Source organism: Poecilia formosa, unplaced genomic scaffold, assembly GCF_000485575.1.
Source record: "Poecilia formosa unplaced genomic scaffold, Poecilia_formosa-5.1.2 Scaffold53, whole genome shotgun sequence".
NCBI classification, from domain to species: Eukaryota; Metazoa; Chordata; class Actinopteri; order Cyprinodontiformes; family Poeciliidae; genus Poecilia; species Poecilia formosa.
This window is the reverse complement of record NW_006799992.1, coordinates 1,500,917-1,519,284: the sequence shown is the minus strand read 5'-3', so window position 1 is coordinate 1,519,284 and position 18,368 is coordinate 1,500,917. Positions and strand designations below refer to the sequence as shown.

The 18,368-nt window shown below is 39.0% G+C and overlaps 2 protein-coding genes and 2 long non-coding RNA genes across 4 annotated transcripts; 2 read left to right on the top strand and 2 right to left on the bottom strand.

Moving 5' to 3' along the window:
- Positions 1–1,607: 1,607 nt before the first annotated feature.
- On the top strand, positions 1,608–7,582 carry LOC103138637 (uncharacterized). The gene is made up of 3 exons (XM_007552912.2): positions 1,608–1,696; positions 5,890–6,419; positions 7,346–7,582. Exons 2-3 carry the CDS (start codon positions 5,896–5,898, stop codon positions 7,476–7,478), a joined length of 657 nt encoding a protein of 218 aa, XP_007552974.1. The 5' UTR covers positions 1,608–1,696; positions 5,890–5,895; the 3' UTR covers positions 7,479–7,582.
- LOC107836355 (uncharacterized) lies at positions 4,979–5,966 on the bottom strand. Its single transcript, XR_001662240.1, has 2 exons — positions 5,876–5,966; positions 4,979–5,759 (listed from the first exon to the last, which is right to left on the bottom strand). It is a non-coding gene; the product is annotated as an uncharacterized LOC107836355 (long non-coding RNA).
- Positions 7,583–8,631: 1,049 nt separating the features above from the next.
- On the top strand, positions 8,632–17,858 carry chrna2b (cholinergic receptor, nicotinic, alpha 2b (neuronal)). The gene is made up of 6 exons (XM_007552911.2): positions 8,632–9,498; positions 14,129–14,280; positions 14,789–14,833; positions 14,949–15,058; positions 15,760–16,927; positions 17,723–17,858. Exons 1-6 carry the CDS (start codon positions 9,432–9,434, stop codon positions 17,846–17,848), a joined length of 1,668 nt encoding a protein of 555 aa, XP_007552973.1. The 5' UTR covers positions 8,632–9,431; the 3' UTR covers positions 17,849–17,858.
- Positions 10,090–11,734, bottom strand: LOC107836356 (uncharacterized). The gene is made up of 2 exons (XR_001662241.1): positions 11,616–11,734; positions 10,090–11,442 (listed from the first exon to the last, which is right to left on the bottom strand). It is a non-coding gene; the product is annotated as an uncharacterized LOC107836356 (long non-coding RNA).
- Positions 17,859–18,368: the final 510 nt, after the last annotated feature.

Sequence of the window (18,368 nt, the reverse complement as noted above, 5' to 3'; positions counted from 1 at the left end):
GCTTGGTGTGGATGCCTGGTATCTGTCAACCTGTGTCTGCTGCAGAACCAGCTGAGCTGTGCAGGGTTTCTACTCTCCTCACCACTAAAACATTTTTGCATTTCCAGGTAACAAACTAACAAACACACACACACACACACACAAATGCATGCATGCATAAGTATGAACACATACATGTTCACACTTTATCACCCATATATAATCCAAAAGGCTGACGATCATGAATTTTATTAACACAACCTTTTTGTAGAGCAAAGTTGCCCTGGGAAATGTGCAGATTCCCAGGGCATTCTGCCTCTCAAGTCATCCTCACCTTAAATTTCTAACACATGCTGGTATATCTACCATAAAACTGCTACAGAAATTCAAGTATTGAATGCTGGTTTAATGGAATAATTGATTATGCACATCGATCCTTGTGTGTTTCAGAAGCACAGCAGCAAATCTTTCCCATGCTGTTAAAAGTAGCTGCTACGTTTTGTGTTATTTCAGTGAAATGATAAGTGAATAGCTGCACAGATGGGAGTTCACCGAAAGGCAATCTACCTATGTGATAGAATCAATTTAGAAAAACGAAACAAAGATGGAAAAAAAGTTAATGGAACCATTTTATTGCAGAGGAGCAAACCAACATAAAACTTCTTCTAAACTCATAAGCTTTCCCGCCTTTCTTGTAGGATGAGCTAATAGCCACTCTTCTGAGATTAATCATGTTTTTGCACCAAATCCCGTCTCTCTTGGTCACTTCCCAGAGCTCACTATCAAAGCTGAAATTAGGTATTTGGACTTTTAAGGTTTGAAACAGACACAACTCCAGTATTCTTCCTGCTTTATACCAGTTGTTATCCAGGTTCAAGATACTTTAACTCTTTAACAGAACTAAAATCATCCCTTTCTATCTCACAAACAGCACCCCACACTCCTATTGATGCCCCCTAGTAAAGTAAGTGTATGAAAAGCTTTAAAATAATATGAGATCTCCCATTATTTGGTTTATTTAGTGCATTTATGCATTTTGTGTCTTGATAAATTTCCACAAATCAGACTTTTCATGCTTCTCACACAAAACACAATGCTCTCAACATAGAACAATTAACACAATCTTGTCTTTAAACATATAGTTATTTATTTTTTTTTCTGTTAACATGAACAGAAAAGTTTTTGGACCGGAGTTATGAAGGGATATAATTTGCAAGAGAATGTAAGACTTTTGAACATGCCACAAGAAACTCAGACCTGCACATAATTAGCATGGGTTTAAGGAAAAACGCCATGAAAATTTATTATGCAGATCTCTCGAAGTTTCCATTGTGCTATCAAGCCCACATCCCTACTTACCATAATCCCCATATGTGAAGTAAATTAAGGCCATTCTTTCCCCTCCCTGCTTCCAGCCTCCGTTCCCCGTTGCGGAGAAAAAAGAAATAACTCAGTTTTAGCCTTTTCTGAAAACATTCCCCTTCCTTATAAAACTCCTCCCAGCAGACATGCAGAGGCACACGGGCGACCAGACTCTCCAGACTTACTCTAATTGCGTTTGCGCGTGTCTGCACTTTTCTTTCTCTGACATGAAGGGAAGAGCTGAGTTATTTCTTCTTTCTGCTTGTAAATGGTACTCTTGAACTTCTGAGTGGATCCGGCGGACTGAAAGAGCAGAAGTGGAAGAAACCAGAGGTGCAAAAATTACTGGAGTAAGGTAAGTCTGATGTGTGGACTGAATGAAACTTTATATAGAGAGTACACTCAGGATTTTCCCTCACGCATTCCTCTGCTAAGGTCAGGACGCTTACATCATTTGCACAAACTTATAAGATGTTAAAGTACATGCATTTTCTGGAGACACTTGAACTGATGTTGATGTTTATTCATAAATAACCACGGGAAGATACTCTACCATACTATTAACATACAATTTGGATAATAAAAAAATGTAATTTGTAATTTTAAGTAGTAATGTATTTCTGGTTTATTTGTCCTAAAACAAGTTTGATTGGGTTAAAAAACATCAAGTGTTTCCAAACTTAAGGAAACCAAAAGAATCATGAGAAAATGTGACTCCAGATGAGGGCTGAACTCAGAAAATTCAAAAATATTCTTACTGAAAATAGAGAAATGTGTATTTCTCTATTTCTCCGTGGTTTTTCTTACTATTTAACATTTAAACCCATTCACTCCTATTTGTGTTTAGCAGAAAAAAAAGTAGCAACTTTTTTTTTTTTTTTTGGCTACCAGAGCCTTCCTTGTCATGGTGCTGCTGAAGTAAATGTGTTTTGACAGCTGTAAAACACACCTGGTCAAGCTTTGACAGGAGAGGCCACAAAGCTGAATGGCACCCACCCAACAAACGCTCAGATTTGCTCCTCAACCAGGACTGAAAGAGGAGGACGTGTGCAGCCAAGAGCATCCACATCTACATTTCAGGGATTAATAAAAAGAGATTCACCAAAAGCATCTCTGCAAATGACAGAATCATTTCATACCAATGCCTCATTTTCAGAAAAGAGATATGCCTATTCAGCTCCATTCAGGGTTTTCAACCAGATTTTCGCATACGGTATATGAAACTAACCCCACAAAACTTGTACCAGTGAATCAAGACCTGTATTGACATATGCTGAAGAGCCGCTCAGCGAGAAAAAAATAAATAAATAAAAATTGAGTGTAAAAGCCTGCTCTACCAAATATTAAGGGAACTTCTTGACTTCATAACACTTGGAAAAAATTGTTTTGATATCTGGCTAAGAGAGCTAACTCTGATACTAAAAGTTGGTGAGAAGGAAAAAGGTTTGTATCTTTTTACGCAAAGCATACACACATCTGGCCTCAACAGTGCAAATCACTTGAACAACGTTTCCATTTTTTTCTCATGAACTTTTCTATTTTCATTAGAACCAAATCATTATAACTAGTTCTATTTCGGGATTTAAACACTTAATCAGACTTGCACGCTGTTGCGCTTAAAGATTAAGGTGAAGCACTAAAGGGTTTGGCAAACTCACGGCTTTCCCTTTGTCGAAACGCTTTAAGCCAAGAGAAAAGTCAGCCCATAAAAGTCACTTCCCTGTGACGAATCCTTTGCAGTGGAGCCAAGAAAAATGTGACTACATACTGCAGTCCAACACAAGCACAGTTTGCACCCAACCGTCTGCATCTTAACTTTCAAGGCATTTTTCAAAGACAAAAACCACTGCTGCAAGTCTGTGATACACCGAGGAATGAGCAAAGGCGTTAGCAAAACAAATTCACGTCTTTCCCGAACAGACGAATTACATTTTTATCTCATTACCTTCAGTCATAAGACCAGTGTTGTTACTGCGGACCAACAGGGATTTGTTTTAGTGGTGCTGAAACAAGCGTGGTCAAAAGTTTTGTAGGAATAAAAAGGTTTTGCATCACCACAATTATGGAACATAAAGTAAAGTCACTTTGTGACAGGTTTCCCATTTAATTTATAAATAAATGTGCCATTTTTCTGTTTGTAATCAGCTAATTGGTTTTAATACTCAAAATAACAAAAGTCTATGCAGGCTGGATAAAATAATTGCAGAAGCAGATGTAACGCAATGCCGTCATCGACTTGGAACACATCTGGAAAGCTCATTAAATTTGCCTTTATTTTACATGTCAGGTCATCCCAACTGTAACCATACACTCACACGCAAAAACGCATTACTACGATATCAGGATGTAAACCTCATTGTCCCAAAGTAATCCTATTTGAACATATTTCCATGAAAACCACTGCAACTTAATTGAAGTAGTCACTGAAACGCAGAGGGAACCCTCTCGGTTGTTTTATGGGTAACTGGGAGTCTTTCCACACCACAAGTTGCCTTAAAATAAGCAAAATATTTTATTATGTTTGTTTCAGCAGATTTCAGAACAAGACGTACTGAAAAATAATAACTAGCCAGACTTTCCTCTCAGCTTTGAGGAGTTTAAAAGGTTTTGTGCCAAATCTGAATGCGATCTGACAGCAGAAATATCTCTGCCATGCAGTTTATGGTGGATGCCTTTAAATTAAATTAAAATTTTCCATTTCCAGATGCGGAAGCGTGAAACCTAGACAGCCACGTAAGTTAATCAAAAACTGTAGTTTGAAAAAAAAAACAACCCAGATTGTTTCTTTTTGTGCCCAGAAAGACAAAAAGACGACCTGGACGTCAGCATTCACAAGAAAGATCCTTAGAAAACCACTGGAAACAACAGAAACTCTACTGTAAGGAGAAGTTTCAGCTTTCACAGCCTTGGCGTGACACGAGTCACCACACAGTCTAGCCACAGAATGTGAAAAGCTTATTACTACTCCACAGCTGAGGCGGCACAGTTTTGTGCAATAACTTTTTATAAAACAATGACATAAATCCACTGAAAGATTAAATTTAACCCGTTTTACTTCTCACAACAGACATAGAGGGACATGATAACTGCTGATGCATCCATTTACAGTAAAACTATAATCTTCTGAGGAATCCAAAATACATTTGAGATTTCATACACGTATTTTGAAGGGGCTGCACGGTGGTGCAGTTGTTAGAACTGCTGCTGTGCAGGAAAAAAAAATAGATACTTGTCTTTATTCCAGATCTTTCTGCATGGAGTTTGTATTTTCCTACAATGGGTAATATGGCTAGTTCCCACAGTCAAAATGTACAGGTTAAATGGGCTTAGCAGCAAGTGTGTTTGTTCATGGCTGTTTGTCCTTTGTCTTTGGGTTACCATGTGATGGAGTCACTGCATGTCCAGGGTGTATCCATGACTCTAACCCAGTGACTATTGTAGACAGACACCAGACTCCATGTGACCATGCATGGATAGGCGAGTATAAACAATGAGACTTTATATTATTGAATAAAATAGTGTGCAGTTGTGAAGAGGAAGGGAAATTGTTGCACACGTGTGTATTTAGTCTGAACTGACAATGAAGCTTAACCCTCTGCTGCAGTGACAGCTGGAAGGATTTTGTGATATTCCTCTACCAGCTCTGCACATTCAGAGACTTCTTTGTAAAAAAAAAAAAAAGAAAAGAAAACGAAAAGAGATAAAGATTGTTTGTGCAGATAAAACTACTTGTATAGTAAACTGAATTTAATTGGTAGATGGACAGATTTACTTACCTGTAAGTCTTTCTATTAAACAGAAGTCACTCAGATAGCAGCAACCTGTATGTAGCAAAATAAGACATGTTGTGTGTATAATATTTTATAATCTGCATGTGGCATTTAACAAAAGTTCAACTGAAAGAAGGTTGCCTGATAAATTGTACGTAGAAAAATATGATTGCTTCTAAAATATGCAGTGACATTCAGGGAGTCAGATTTATGAACCTCGTAAGTATCAGAGAAGAGTCACAGCCACGTTTAATTCTCAGCTGGATAAATAAGATGAACATTTCTGGAAATATTTCAATATCATTACGTCTTGAGGAAACGATTTTGAACAAACATTATTGCCATTTGCACAGAGCTGAAGATTCAAAAAGGGGAACTGAAAACATAAAAGTCGGAGTACAAGCTCTGCTGATGGACCAGATGTAAAGTGTAGCGCGCTTAAAAGTGACAGCTGAAAGAAACGACAAAAACATCAGAGCCAGTGGTTGTGAGCAAGTACTCTACTTTATATTTCCAAGATGTTTCCAGACATAAATTCATCTTATTTACAGAGCTTTTCAAGTGTCGTTACCTCCTCGAAATGAACAAACATCACTCTTGCATCTCCTCGGCATACTGGATGTTCGTGCAGTTCAGGTGGTCGTCCATCTGAAAGTTGCAAAATTAAGCTTTAACAGCATACCTTGAACCCAAACCATATCCTCTAATTGTCTTGCAAAACTCAGTAGTCTTCACATCTTTTCATGAAATTCACAATCATTCACTTTTATCTGCTCAGGCTACCATGTGGCAGTTTTGGATGAAGCTCATCTTGGCCTGGATCTCCCTGGCAACCCCGATATTTGGCCAAAGTGGAGATGGCGACTGGGGTTCAGGCTTTGACATCCTCCCTGCCTCGACGGCCACCAATGACACATTGGAGGCCGTTGGTGACGAGCCTGCGAGTGCGAAAAACAACCATCTCTTAATCCCGTCGTCGCCGTCCCCCTCGCTCCAATCTGAACCCCAACCAGATAAGTGCTCTGTCCACTTCAGCACTAAAGCCGAAACTGTTTCAGCTCGAAAGCTGAAGGCCCGGCGAGAGGAACTGGACTACCTGCGGACGATTCAACGTGCCAACAAGGCAGTGGTGGAGAACCTGGCGCAGTTTGTGGGGGCAGAGCTGGGGGATCAGAAATATGAAGATGTGATTAAAGAAAACATCATCAGCATCCAGGAGGACCATAAAGGCTGTAGTGAGGATTTAGAGAAAGCTGAGGAAGATTTGAGAAAGCAGCTGGAGGGAGATGGCTTCGCTGGGATGGAGAAGTGAGTATTGGTTAAAGTTACAGTCTGACAATGAAAAGAGGAGAAGATTTAGCATTTCATAAAACATCAAGTGAGTGTATTATTTTTACTACAAACATCTATCTGTGTCAAATTTTTGACTATCTTGTTCAGGATAAACCAAATAAAGTGTACCAGCACAAAACATTTTCACCAGAGGAGGTATTGTGCTTTGGGCTAATGTAGAAACCCATTGGACCGATGAATCTTGCTGCTGTACACAGACATTTTTAACCATCGGATAGACCGTCCGTCTGACAGACAACACTTTGCCCGAACTGAGTCATCGACGGGACAAAAAAATGCAGCAGAAAGACTGAAAATTAAAAATATTTAAGGTGTTTTTAAATGGCCTAATTAAAGTTCAGTGCTTCATCAAAAAGAGATGCTGTGTTGGGACTATAAGAGAGCTGATCAGAAGCAGTTGTCTATAAACCTCAATATGCTTAACCAAGATGAGTGTGCAAGACATTTCTCCCCAAAAATATGGAAGACTGATAGTCAGGTTTAAACAAAAAAAAAAAAAAACAATAAATATGTCAGGTCTGAAAATTTATTTCTACAATTAACAGAATAATTTGGTGAGCTTAATTTATCCCACACAGATGATGATCTGTCATAGATCAAGACTGTTTTTTTTTTGTGTGTGTACTTGATATTAGATTTGGATCACATTTAAAGCCTCCAAACACATCGTAAAATGTAAAACAAGTTGCACTTTTTTTCAACATGGCTATCATTTTCTGAGTCTGTCTTTTCCATTACGAAAACGTCAATCATAATTTACCCCCAGGGAAATGAACAGTAGGTCAAGAGGCATTCCTTCATTTGCCTTTTCTGTTCTCATCTTTCCTCCTGAAGCCTGTTTTCTTTTCTTTTCTTTTTTTTCCCCCCAAATTCTGGCGCAGAGTAAGAGAAGAGTCTGTGATCTTTGAAGAGATGCTTCGCGCTGCAGCGGACATCGCCAGCAGGTTGGAGAGGTCGTCCCAAGCCCTGCATGTTTCATTTACACGGCAGCTGAAAGACATTGTGAGAAATTGATGAACGGAGTTTCGAAACTGTTCAGGCGTCAGTTTCCAGTTGCAAAATAATAAATATGTGAATAAAGGCTGGCAAACTGTTATGTGCCAAGATCAACAGTCCTAAATATTTTGTGTGTCTTTGTTACTGAGATGCAACGATGTCTCGTTGAACTGTTAGCAGGAAAGAAAATGCTGAAGAAAATGCTGCAAGTTGGGAAATGATGGTTTAAACAAATCACCCCTCATGGGGTAAGTCATAAAAGGTAGACTTGTTAAATATTATCTTTAATTCAGGAATTGTTTATGAAATAAATGGAAACAATCTGTGGAGCCAAGTCTAATATTTATAAAGCAAACTAGAAGAGTCTTTCGGAAAGCCTGCGTAACGACACAATAAGCATTTAGAATGAGAAGACTGTTCATCTATTATGTATTTTCAACATTTAAAAAGTAAACTACACTCGCTTGATAGTTTATTAGGTCCAATTTGCCAAGGCCAAATTGGACAAACACCAGTTGAGGAGATTTATGACAGACTGCATTTTTCTGCTGGACAATCCTGTGATGGTCTGCAGACCTTTCTATACAGACTTCGGCCTCTCGCCCAGCTTACAACTACAGAAAGAAAAACCACAAACTAATTAAGTGGAACTTTATCATAAATATATAACTTGTTTCCTTTCGTTTTACAAGTATGAATCTAGAAAGTGTGGCATACATTTGTTGAAGAAGAAAGTTGCTCTGGTCAGATGAAACCAAAATCAAGATATTTGACTCTACAAAATGCTATTAGATCACCCACGTTTTAATAGTGAAACTTGGTGGCGCCAGGTGTCATTCGTGCTGCGAGGATGTGTTTCTTCAGCAGAAGAGGCGAACTGATTAGAGCTGATGGGAATATAATGTAGTTAAACACAGGGCAAATTGGAAAGAAAATCTGTTAGAGGCTGCAAAAGTCTTGAGAGTAGGGGCGAATGATTATCTTCAGGATTATTCATCCTGAGCATACAGAGCTACAATGTAATGGTTTTTAGGTCAAAGCGTATTTGTATTTTTTTTTTAAATGGTGTAACTCAGATCTACATCTGATTAATCTTTCAAATTGTTTTGCCCTGGGAGAACCGATTGAGTCTCAGAAGGACTACGTTGTTAATTTAACAGTGTTTGTTCCAATAAAATCTTTTTTTTTTTTTTCATTATTCAGTGATATTACGCAGCTTCTGTGTTCACCGTCACGTTTGGAAAACTTAAAACATCTCCAAGTATATTTATTCACTTAGCCTGCCCTCTAGCTGCTTTCCACTGAAATATCCCAGTTGAGCTGATTCCTGGAGTGAAAAAACGCTTGAAAGAATGGCGCAAATAAAACACTTTCTTATGTGCTTAGATGTAAATGTGGTATTTCAGTTGCCTTTACATCTAAGGTTTATGGCAATCGGAGTGAGAAAGAGAAAAAGGGAGAGAAACAAAGAGAGAGATGAGGAGGAAGAGAAATCGGAGGAGGGACTGCCAGAGGTGTCCTACCAGATACAGGCGCATGTTCCCTGCTAGTTGGCTCTACCGCTCTCCAGATCAAAATCATTAGAAATAGCAAGAGGATAACAGCTTGGCAACGTGCGTAAAAAAATGCGCAATGGTTTGGATTTGGCACCCGCGCAAGCCTGGACAACATTTTCCTACACTTTTTGTTACTAAAATAGCAGATTTAATCCACAACAGAAGCACATTTCAGTGGTGACCGAAGAGACATTTACCAATGCTGAACGGCGGTACAGTAGTTGGTCGGAGCACTTTTCCACTCTCTCCTCTCCCTCTGATGTAGCAGCAGTTGTTGTGCAGTTTTTTTCTGGATATGCCTCCCAGCTGCGAAGATGACACATGCTTCTCTCACGGAGAAGACTCTGACGGATCGTCCCCGCTGCGCTTTACTCTCTGATCAAGTTGGACTTATTTTTTTCTAACAGAGCGCAAAATGATTCACAACCACCTGTTCCTGAAAGGGACCATGGTCGTCTGGACGCTACTTCTGGGTCAGACAGGTAAGAGTTTTTTTTTTTTTTTTTTTTTTTTTTTTTTTCCTGAACTGCAACTGAGCAGGAATTTAATACACAGACCTGCTGAAAAAATATATATATTTAAGAACCAAAACCTGTGAATTGCAATAACAATCACTTACATTATTTTTCGATAAAAGCCCTTCATTTATTCTGACGTCCATCTCTAGACTCAGTAAAAAGCAATGAAATAACTGCGTTCTTTTCTTAAGTATCCCAACCTAGGGATATCCTGATACCAACCCCCTCGCCCCCCTTGATGCAATATGAAAGCATTTGAGTCTCAAGATACTTACTTGTAGGTTTAACTGCACACTTGCACAGACAGCACTATAATCAAAATCCTCCAAGTTAAGAATTTGTCATGTAGTTCCAAGTCCCCCTCTATGGTAAAGTGTGTGTGTGTGTGTGTGTTGTGTGTTATGCATGTTTTTTTTGTTTTTTTTTATTGCACTATTTTGTTTTTGTCAATGACATGATCTTAGCTAGTACCTTAGATAGTGCAGTTGCATTATGAAATTCCAATGGAAGTTGTTTTTATTGGTTTTCTTGTTTTTTTTGTTGTTTTTTTTTTTCAACAGGTGAAGATGTAAATTATTACATTGTTTTGTCTTTTTTTTTTTCTTCTGTATGGTCCATTTCTAAATCTGGAAAACCTGCCCTTTCAGGGTCCCTGCACCTTTTAGTCACAGCCGTATTGTGGCACCACTTGATGTAAAACAAAACATCAGGTCAACAACAGGGAATGGGAGTTAAGTCCTACACACTGCTACTAGAATACCAAATGCTTTCATTAGGATTTGATACTTGAGATCATCTTTGGATTAAAATCAACTGCCTTACTAACCTTCACATACATTTCTCCAATAGCAACTGTTTGTTTTCTGTAAGTCAGACATGTTTGCAGCCACAGCCAGAGAAAATGTTATGGCCTCCAGAAGCCATAAAGTCCATAGTGCAGATTTTTAGTTCATTAAAACAAATGCTGGTATCTTTTATTTGTTCCTTATGTTTCACTTTATTAATTCTTCTGTATTTTGTAATTTAACAAACACCCAATTTATTCTCTTAATCCTGTTTTATACCATCCACCTGATACAAACTGGCACTTTTATATAATAAAATTACTTGCATTGTGGGCTTTCTAAAGTCATTAAACACACATACATCTTGTAATGTTTCCATATGTGCAAAAATGGCTAATCTACAACTGATCCCATTCAGATTTTTTAAATAAAGAGGTGGATTAAATATGCACAACCATTGAAGGAAATGCATTTTATGAAAATGTTATGCTTTTATAGATATCTGCAGAAACTTTCTCTGTTAAAAGAGATTGACAGTAAAGGAAAAACGTGTGCTCTTTTTTGCACCAATTTAAACCATGAATCAATTGTTCACTCAAATGCAGAAACAAGTCATTAGCAGACTTTCTCAACAGATGCCTGAAAAAAAAAACATTTCAAGTCTGCATCTCCCTGCCCCGTGTTTCCTGTTTGACTTCTGCAGTAAAAAAAAAAAAAAAAAGTAGACATACGATCTAGAGATGGTTCATTTGCCACCAAGCCAAAGATCAGCTCTTTGACTTGACGCCTTGCAGTTTTCTTGTCCAGAAAATGTTCCACGTTGTTCCCCTCCATACTCTTTGCTAAAAGCACTTGACAGTCCAATTTCACCAAGAGTGCCTCTGGCCAAGGAAGCTGCTGACTCGATCCTCCAAACGGGTCAGTGTTTTATAGACCTGGCCGAGGGGCCTGGCTGGCCTCCAGTCTTCTAAGCCCAGTTTGCTGGATTTTGAAGGTGTCATCTCATTTCAAGACTCCACTGCCAGGAGGTTCTTTGATGAATGGTACCCAGGAGCCTTTTTTGTTTAGCCCCACACATGTGGTTGCTCCCAGAGGCACGGAAAATGGACGCATCTCACCAGGCCTGTCAAGAGACCAGACAGGAAGCCTCAGCTGCAACCTCATTGGTCAGATTAGAATAAACAAATGAAGGTAGGAGATGAATCCAGGTGTCCACTTTGAAACCCATCATATGGCAAAGATAATGTCTGAAAAAAACAATGCTGAAAATAGTATTTTAAAACATTAAATACTTACTGTGAAACAGCACTGTGTTGTTTAAAGTCCATCCAAGATGTCAGCTCTAGCACTAAATCTCTGCATCAGATTTACATGTAGCCACAGGTCTTTACAGCATTGACCGTGCAGAGGGTTGACCTGCACTAACACTTTGTAGAAATGTCCTTAATGGAACCAAAAATGTGTGGATCAAACTTGTTGATCCATAATGGTGACACGCTCCACCGAGTTGCAAAGCCCTCTGCACTATGAGAGAAAACTGCAAACACAGCAGGACCTTGTTTAAACCTTAATGTCACCGTAACAGATTACATGTGGATGTGCCTGATTTTAGTAAGATTTTGAAAAAAAAAGATTTTTGAAGGAAAGAAAGAACAAAAGAGAGAAAAGTACTTCTTTCTTTCTTGAAAGTTAAAATATTTAATATAACAAAATTAAAAAGTATTTTCCTTTATGCCAAATCCTACCTGAATCAGGAACACAAAGAAAGCAAGGCACAGAAAGGACACCTCACCATTTTGGGCAGTGAAATATAATGAGTTATGGTGCATGACCCATTGTAAAATGTCACACTGTCAGTTTAACGCTTTTGTTTTAGAGCTAATAAAATAAGTGAGGAATTTAACGGTCTTCAGTTGGAAGCTTTTGACATTTTTTGCAAATTAAGGGCTGCTGTTACTCCTCCTAAAGTAATCAACTAGAATAAAAATAAAAGTATAGCACCAGGTCTTAGGCACACTAATGGTCATTGCAATATTCCCAGAGTTGCACATTTTAATCCTTTCCAATATAGGGCACATCAGATACATCAAAGCCCTTTTTTTGAAATCTGCTTTTTTTTTATGCACAAGTTGTGACACCAAAAGAGCAGACATGGTTAAAAACACGCAGTTAAAAATAAATCATTTATCCAACACTTAAGAAAAAGAAAATATCCAGGTCCAGTGCACTGAAAAGTATCCATACCTCAAGACAAGACATGGGTGGACTCATTCTAGTTATTTGCTTACAGGACATCCAGAAAAGTGGAAGAACTCACAGGGAGCAACAAATAACTAGAATACGCGGTAACTGTTACTGTCAGGACGAAAACAGGCGATGAAAAGCAGGCAGTGATGAATGGACATGGATGAACAGAGCGTCTGGCAGGAAGGTGATGAAACTGACGGACTTAACTACTGGGAGAGTTAATGAGCGGCATGAGAACCAGGAGTGACTAATCGGGGGAATGTGATGCAGTTGGAGAAAAAGCAGAGCAGGAAAATCAAGACAGAGTGACTAATAAACCCAGAGTGAACACAGATGAAGCTGAAAAAGGTCATAAAATGAAAGACCCAGGGCAGGGAATTGAACCCAGAACCTTCTTGCTGCATAGCAACAGCTCTACCAACTGCACCACTGTGCAGCCCCATTAGAAACATAATAAAACTAAAGTAACTAAGAGGACTAGACACAAGCATTAAACCTGATAAACTACTGAGACCACTAAGAAAAAACTGGACCAAAGTAAAACAGAAACACAGCTGATCTAATGAACGACAAGAAAGAAGGGACAATGAAATAACCAAACCCAAAACCAGCTCAAACTACCTGGGATCCTGCTCACCTTTTTCAGTATTAACTAAACTGAATGAAAATGAAATCCAGTTGAATAAGTCAATATTATCATGTTTTTTTTTTTAAATATGACTGGTAAACTTAGGTTATGACAGAGACTTTTTTGATGCTCTTAGTCAAAATATCAATGAAAAAAGCTAGTGCACATACATTTGCAAACAGGCCAAAACGCTACACTTTGATTTCATCTGACCCAAGCACCTTCATTCTCATGTTTGCTGTGTCTCTTTCATGGGTATTTCAAAACTGCAAATGGGACTTCTTCTTGCTTTCTTTCTAGAAAGTGTTGATTCTTGCCACTGTTTTAGGCTCCAGATGTGTGAAGTGCAGTAGCTGTTCTGTCAACAGACACTCCCACCTGACACGCGGCTCTGTCCAGCTCCTTCAGATTTTTCTTGTCTTGTCTGCTGCTATACATAATGCTCTCATAGCCTGTACTTCCAGTTAGTTTGCATTTGTTCTGCAATCTCTTTCGACTTTCAGATTATTCTCTGAAAGGTGCTCAAAGCCTGGGATTTTATTCAATAACCTAATTTTGCGTAAAATGTCTTTAAAACTTTATCTGTCTTCTGTGCTCCTTGGCTCTCTTGATGCTGACAGTCTGTAATGTTCTCTAACAAGACATCTGGATTTAAACTGAAATTAAATCTCACACTATATTAAATCTAGCTAGACTTCTGTGATGAAACATCTCCATGTTTCCAGCTCCTGCTCTTTCCTTCAAAAGCCACAACATGATGCCATGTTTGCATAAATTAAACATTATTAAATAAAAGAGTGTAAATGATCAGATTTACTTGAAGACACTTAACAGCATGAAATCAGAGATCCAACGTAATCATCTAAATTAACTATGTGTTTGTAAAATTCTAGTAAAGAGTATCTTGAATAAATAAACATCTTATTTTCCACAGCTGTTGGTCATGTCAAGACCCATTCACATGCCGAAGATGAACTCTTCAAGACGCTGTTCTCTGGTTACAACAAGTGGTCAAGACCTGTCCCAAACATCTCTGATGTGGTTATAGTCAAGTTTGGACTGTCCATAGCCCAGCTCATTGATGTGGTGAGTTATATGAAAGGATTGTAATTGTGGTTGCAAAAGGATTCAAGCTAAATACTTTTGTCGATATTCAATATTTCTGAATCTAGCATATGATTTGAAGTATCTCAGTGTCATTTTCATTAGTGATTACAGGATCTGGTGAGGGAAGAACTGATGCATCGTCTGTGTGTTTTCAGTAATGCTTGTGCTGCTTGGTCATTTGATGATAAAGAACTGGTCCAAAGGCAAAACTAGTATCGGAAAACTGGTTGTAAAACTGTTTAGATCTAACCTCAGATCTAACATGAACCCCAAATGGAAGAATGAGTGTGAAAGAAATTCATGCCAAAAACTCTGGATATGTACAAAACACAAGATGTTTGTTCCAGCACTTGTAGTCATAATGTCCGACCAAATGGACCAGATCTCATGTGTGTTTCATTTAGATTACAAAAATGTTACTTTACACATGCATCTTTAAGTACTTCAGTTCGTTTGTTCTTTGATCTCTGCTGTGTCTCCCATTCAGGATGAGAAAAACCAAATGATGACAACTAACGTGTGGTTAAAGCAGGTTAGAAAACCTGTTTCTACAGTCAAATTTTTAAAGAATTGTTTCTGCCTTAAATGGCAAAATCTTGAGGGATAAAAACTCAAGGATAACACTGATCTCTGTTTGACTCTCCCAGGAGTGGAATGACTACAAACTTCGCTGGAGACCATCTGACTATGACAACGTAACGTCCATCAGAGTCCCATCGGAGCTCATATGGGTCCCAGATATAGTTCTCTATAACAAGTGAGTTAATAGTTTTGTTTATTGTTTTTGTTTTTTCGTTAAGATTTTTTATTTATGCAATTGTTGTTTTTGATCAAATATCATCCAGTTATATACATTATAACTGGATGTTACAAATAACATCCAGTTATAATGTAAATTGTCAAAAAGTAAAAAAGTGTGGAGATCATTCAGGTGGCTATTCAAACTGCTTGCTTTAAAAATTAAATACATATTTTTATTGTATCTTGAAAGACTCGATGACAAATTTATAGGTTTATGATATGTGTACAGTGCCATCTAGTGGTATAATAAATTGATTACTGTTTACATGTTTACCTGAGCTCCTTGTTTAGCATGTTGGTGAAGCTTACTCATTTTAAAAAGAAGGCAGCCTTCATCAATGCAATATCGCCATGTGAAATCAGCCTTCAGACTCAAGTCCCAGCACCTAAAGTCACCTCACTCAGATTAAAATCAAGCAGGTTGATGATGGAGTTCTGCTCCGATGAGTCTGTTTAATCACAGTCTGTCAGTGAAATTAAACTGATGAAATGATAGCAGCTCTTCAACAGAAGCTATTATAGTGATTAAGATAATGAATGGGGTTTAAAATGAGTTACATTTTTTCACCATGTCATTTTTGTATGTGCCTAAACTTTGCTTCCCTCTAAGCCACGGCAGCGTTGAGTTTGCTTTCGCAACTTCTTTTTATATTCTAGTGCTGACGGCGAGTTTGCTGTGACCCACATGACCAAAGCTCACCTGTTCCATACTGGTAAAGTGCGCTGGGTCCCGCCTGCCATCTACAAAAGCTCCTGCAGTATCGACGTCACCTTCTTCCCCTTCGACCAGCAGAACTGCAAAATGAAATTCGGCTCCTGGACCTACGACAAAGCCAAGATCGACCTGGAGCGGATAGAAAACACCGTGGATCTCAACAACTACTGGGAGAGCGGGGAGTGGGCCATCATCAACGCTGTGGGAACATACAACACAAAGAAATACGATTGTTGCCATGAGATCTACCCAGACATCACCTACTTCTTCATCATCCGAAGGCTTCCTTTATTTTACACAATCAACCTCATCATTCCCTGCTTGCTGATCTCATGCCTCACTGTCTTAGTTTTCTACCTGCCCTCAGACTGCGGTGAGAAGATCACTCTTTGTATCTCGGTCCTTTTGTCCCTCACCGTGTTCCTCCTGCTCATAACGGAGATCATACCCTCCACGTCTCTCGTCATTCCTCTCATCGGCGAGTACCTCCTCTTCACGATGATCTTTGTCACCCTGTCCATTGTCATCACGGTGTTTGTGCTAAACGTGCACCATCGCTCACCCAGCACTCACAAGATGCCCCGCTGGGTCCACTCCGTGTTCCTGGACCTGATCCCACGCTGGCTGTTCATGCGCAGGCCGGCGCCTGACGGCCGGCGCCGCAGGCTGCTGCTACTCCAGCAGCAAATAGCAGCAGAGAGGCGGCAAGTGCAGATAGCGGGGTATGAATCAAGCCACTGCATCAGCACCTCTTATACCTGGATGAGAGACGGGAGCACTCTGGAAAACTCGGAGAGAAGCTGCTACGAGGACTTGGAGCTTGGAACGCTGACGTCATATTTCTCCTTCCGGCCCCCCTCACCGAGACCTCCGGGGTTGACTCCTCCGCTGCAACAGAAGAAAACCCAGAGCAACCAAAACTTGCAAGATGGTGGTGCAGGATTAAACAGACAGTCGTCTGGAGCCAGGTTTAATTCCCCGCAGCAGCCTCCTAAAGGGGACAGCTCAGGGTTAGAGTCACCTTTCATACTTTCACCAAGTGTAATACGGGCGTTACAAGGGGTTCACTACATTGCAGACCATCTGAGAGCTGAAGATGCAGATTTCAGTGTGAGTATTGCTTATCGTAACTACCGCAGTACTACTATTTCCCTGCTAAAGAAAACAAGCTAAGACATAAAAATAAGATATGATTTACCAGCCGATGAGAAAGTAAAAAGTAAACAATGACTAGACATGGGGCCTGTCAATGAGAATTTAAAGAGTCTGTTAGGAAAGTCGTTAAATGTTTGTGAAAGGGCAGATTTGATTCGTTCTCTGCTCCACAATACTGGGAATTGAGATTAGATTGGGTTGGTTAAACTAATCTCAAAGATTACGCTGAGGATTCACAAAAAAAAAAATTCAAGGAATTTTTTTGATAACTAACAAATGGATGAAAATCAGATCCATAAGACAGCTAGAAAAATAGTCAATTGAAGAACAGAAGTAACTTGTTGTTTTAGGTTTACTAAGGTAAATAGATCGTTTTTTGGCAAAAATTCACTTCAGAGACATTTATTCTTAGGTTCTTGAGCTAGTCTGCTTTTAATGTTCCTAAAGTCGTGTTAAAACTCCAGCTGAGAGTCAATATCAGGAGTTCCAGAGAAAAGGATCTTGTGAGATGATTGATGCTGACAATTTTCAGTAAATCACTTTGCTGGAAGGGAATAGTGAGGAGGTGTCTCTAAAACCGACAGCGTAGTCCTCCAGAATATATTGCAGCGCTGGTGTCCTAAAGCAGTAAATTAAAAATCTAGCTCATAAGCAAAATACATTCATCTCAGAAGATTGCTGTCTTTGGTTAGGCATGTTTTTGTTTTTTTATTCCATTAAATTTTCTCTCCTTCGTTGTTTTTTCCACAGGTGAAGGAGGATTGGAAGTATGTTGCCATGGTCATTGATCGGATCTTCCTATGGATGTTCATTATTGTGTGCCTGCTTGGCACAATAGGCCTCTTCCTACCCCCCTGGTTGGCTGGGATGATTTAGGTTTTGTGAGGAAAGATTAAAAAATAAAATCTGTAGCTGGACTCTGATTTATTGTTGATGTTATTTTGTTTTAATAGTACAACTTCTCTGGGCTCAGAAGTCACCTACTAAAAAACAAAGACGTTGACTTTTTATTTATTTACATGGACTTCAGTAATACTGCATCAGGGTTGACAGCAGAATGCTAACATTTACAAGTCTGTTCAGAAATAAACATGAATGCTTACATTAAATTAGTAGTGAGACCTATTAACTTGCTAATGACGTGAAATTATGCAACAATGTCAGCCTGAACACTTTTGTATGTGAGCCAGTGGGGTGTCAGTGAAACACTAATTTCTGTGACTCAACTTCTATTGGAACCTCAGTTACTCAAATGATCAATGTTATCACCATTGCAGTTATAAGGTATCGGACCCTGTTTTCATGTTTTCTTTTTAACCATTTAGTTCCCGTCATGTTATCTCTCTCATATTTCTCTGGTTTACATCCTTCCCCTCTGTTTACTTTTTTGTTTGTT

Coding starts and splice junctions, on each gene's coding strand:
- chrna2b (XM_007552911.2), top strand. CDS start 9,432: ATGATTCACAACCACCTGTTCCTGAAAGGGACCATGGTCGTCTGGACG. Junction 9,499..14,128: donor GCTACTTCTGGGTCAGACAG/GTAAGAGTTTTT, acceptor TATTTTCCACAG/CTGTTGGTCATGTCAAGACC. Junction 14,834..14,948: donor CTAACGTGTGGTTAAAGCAG/GTTAGAAAACCT, acceptor TGACTCTCCCAG/GAGTGGAATGACTACAAACT.
- LOC103138637 (XM_007552912.2), top strand. CDS start 5,896: ATGTGGCAGTTTTGGATGAAGCTCATCTTGGCCTGGATCTCCCTGGCA. Junction 6,420..7,345: donor GGCTTCGCTGGGATGGAGAA/GTGAGTATTGGT, acceptor ATTCTGGCGCAG/AGTAAGAGAAGAGTCTGTGA.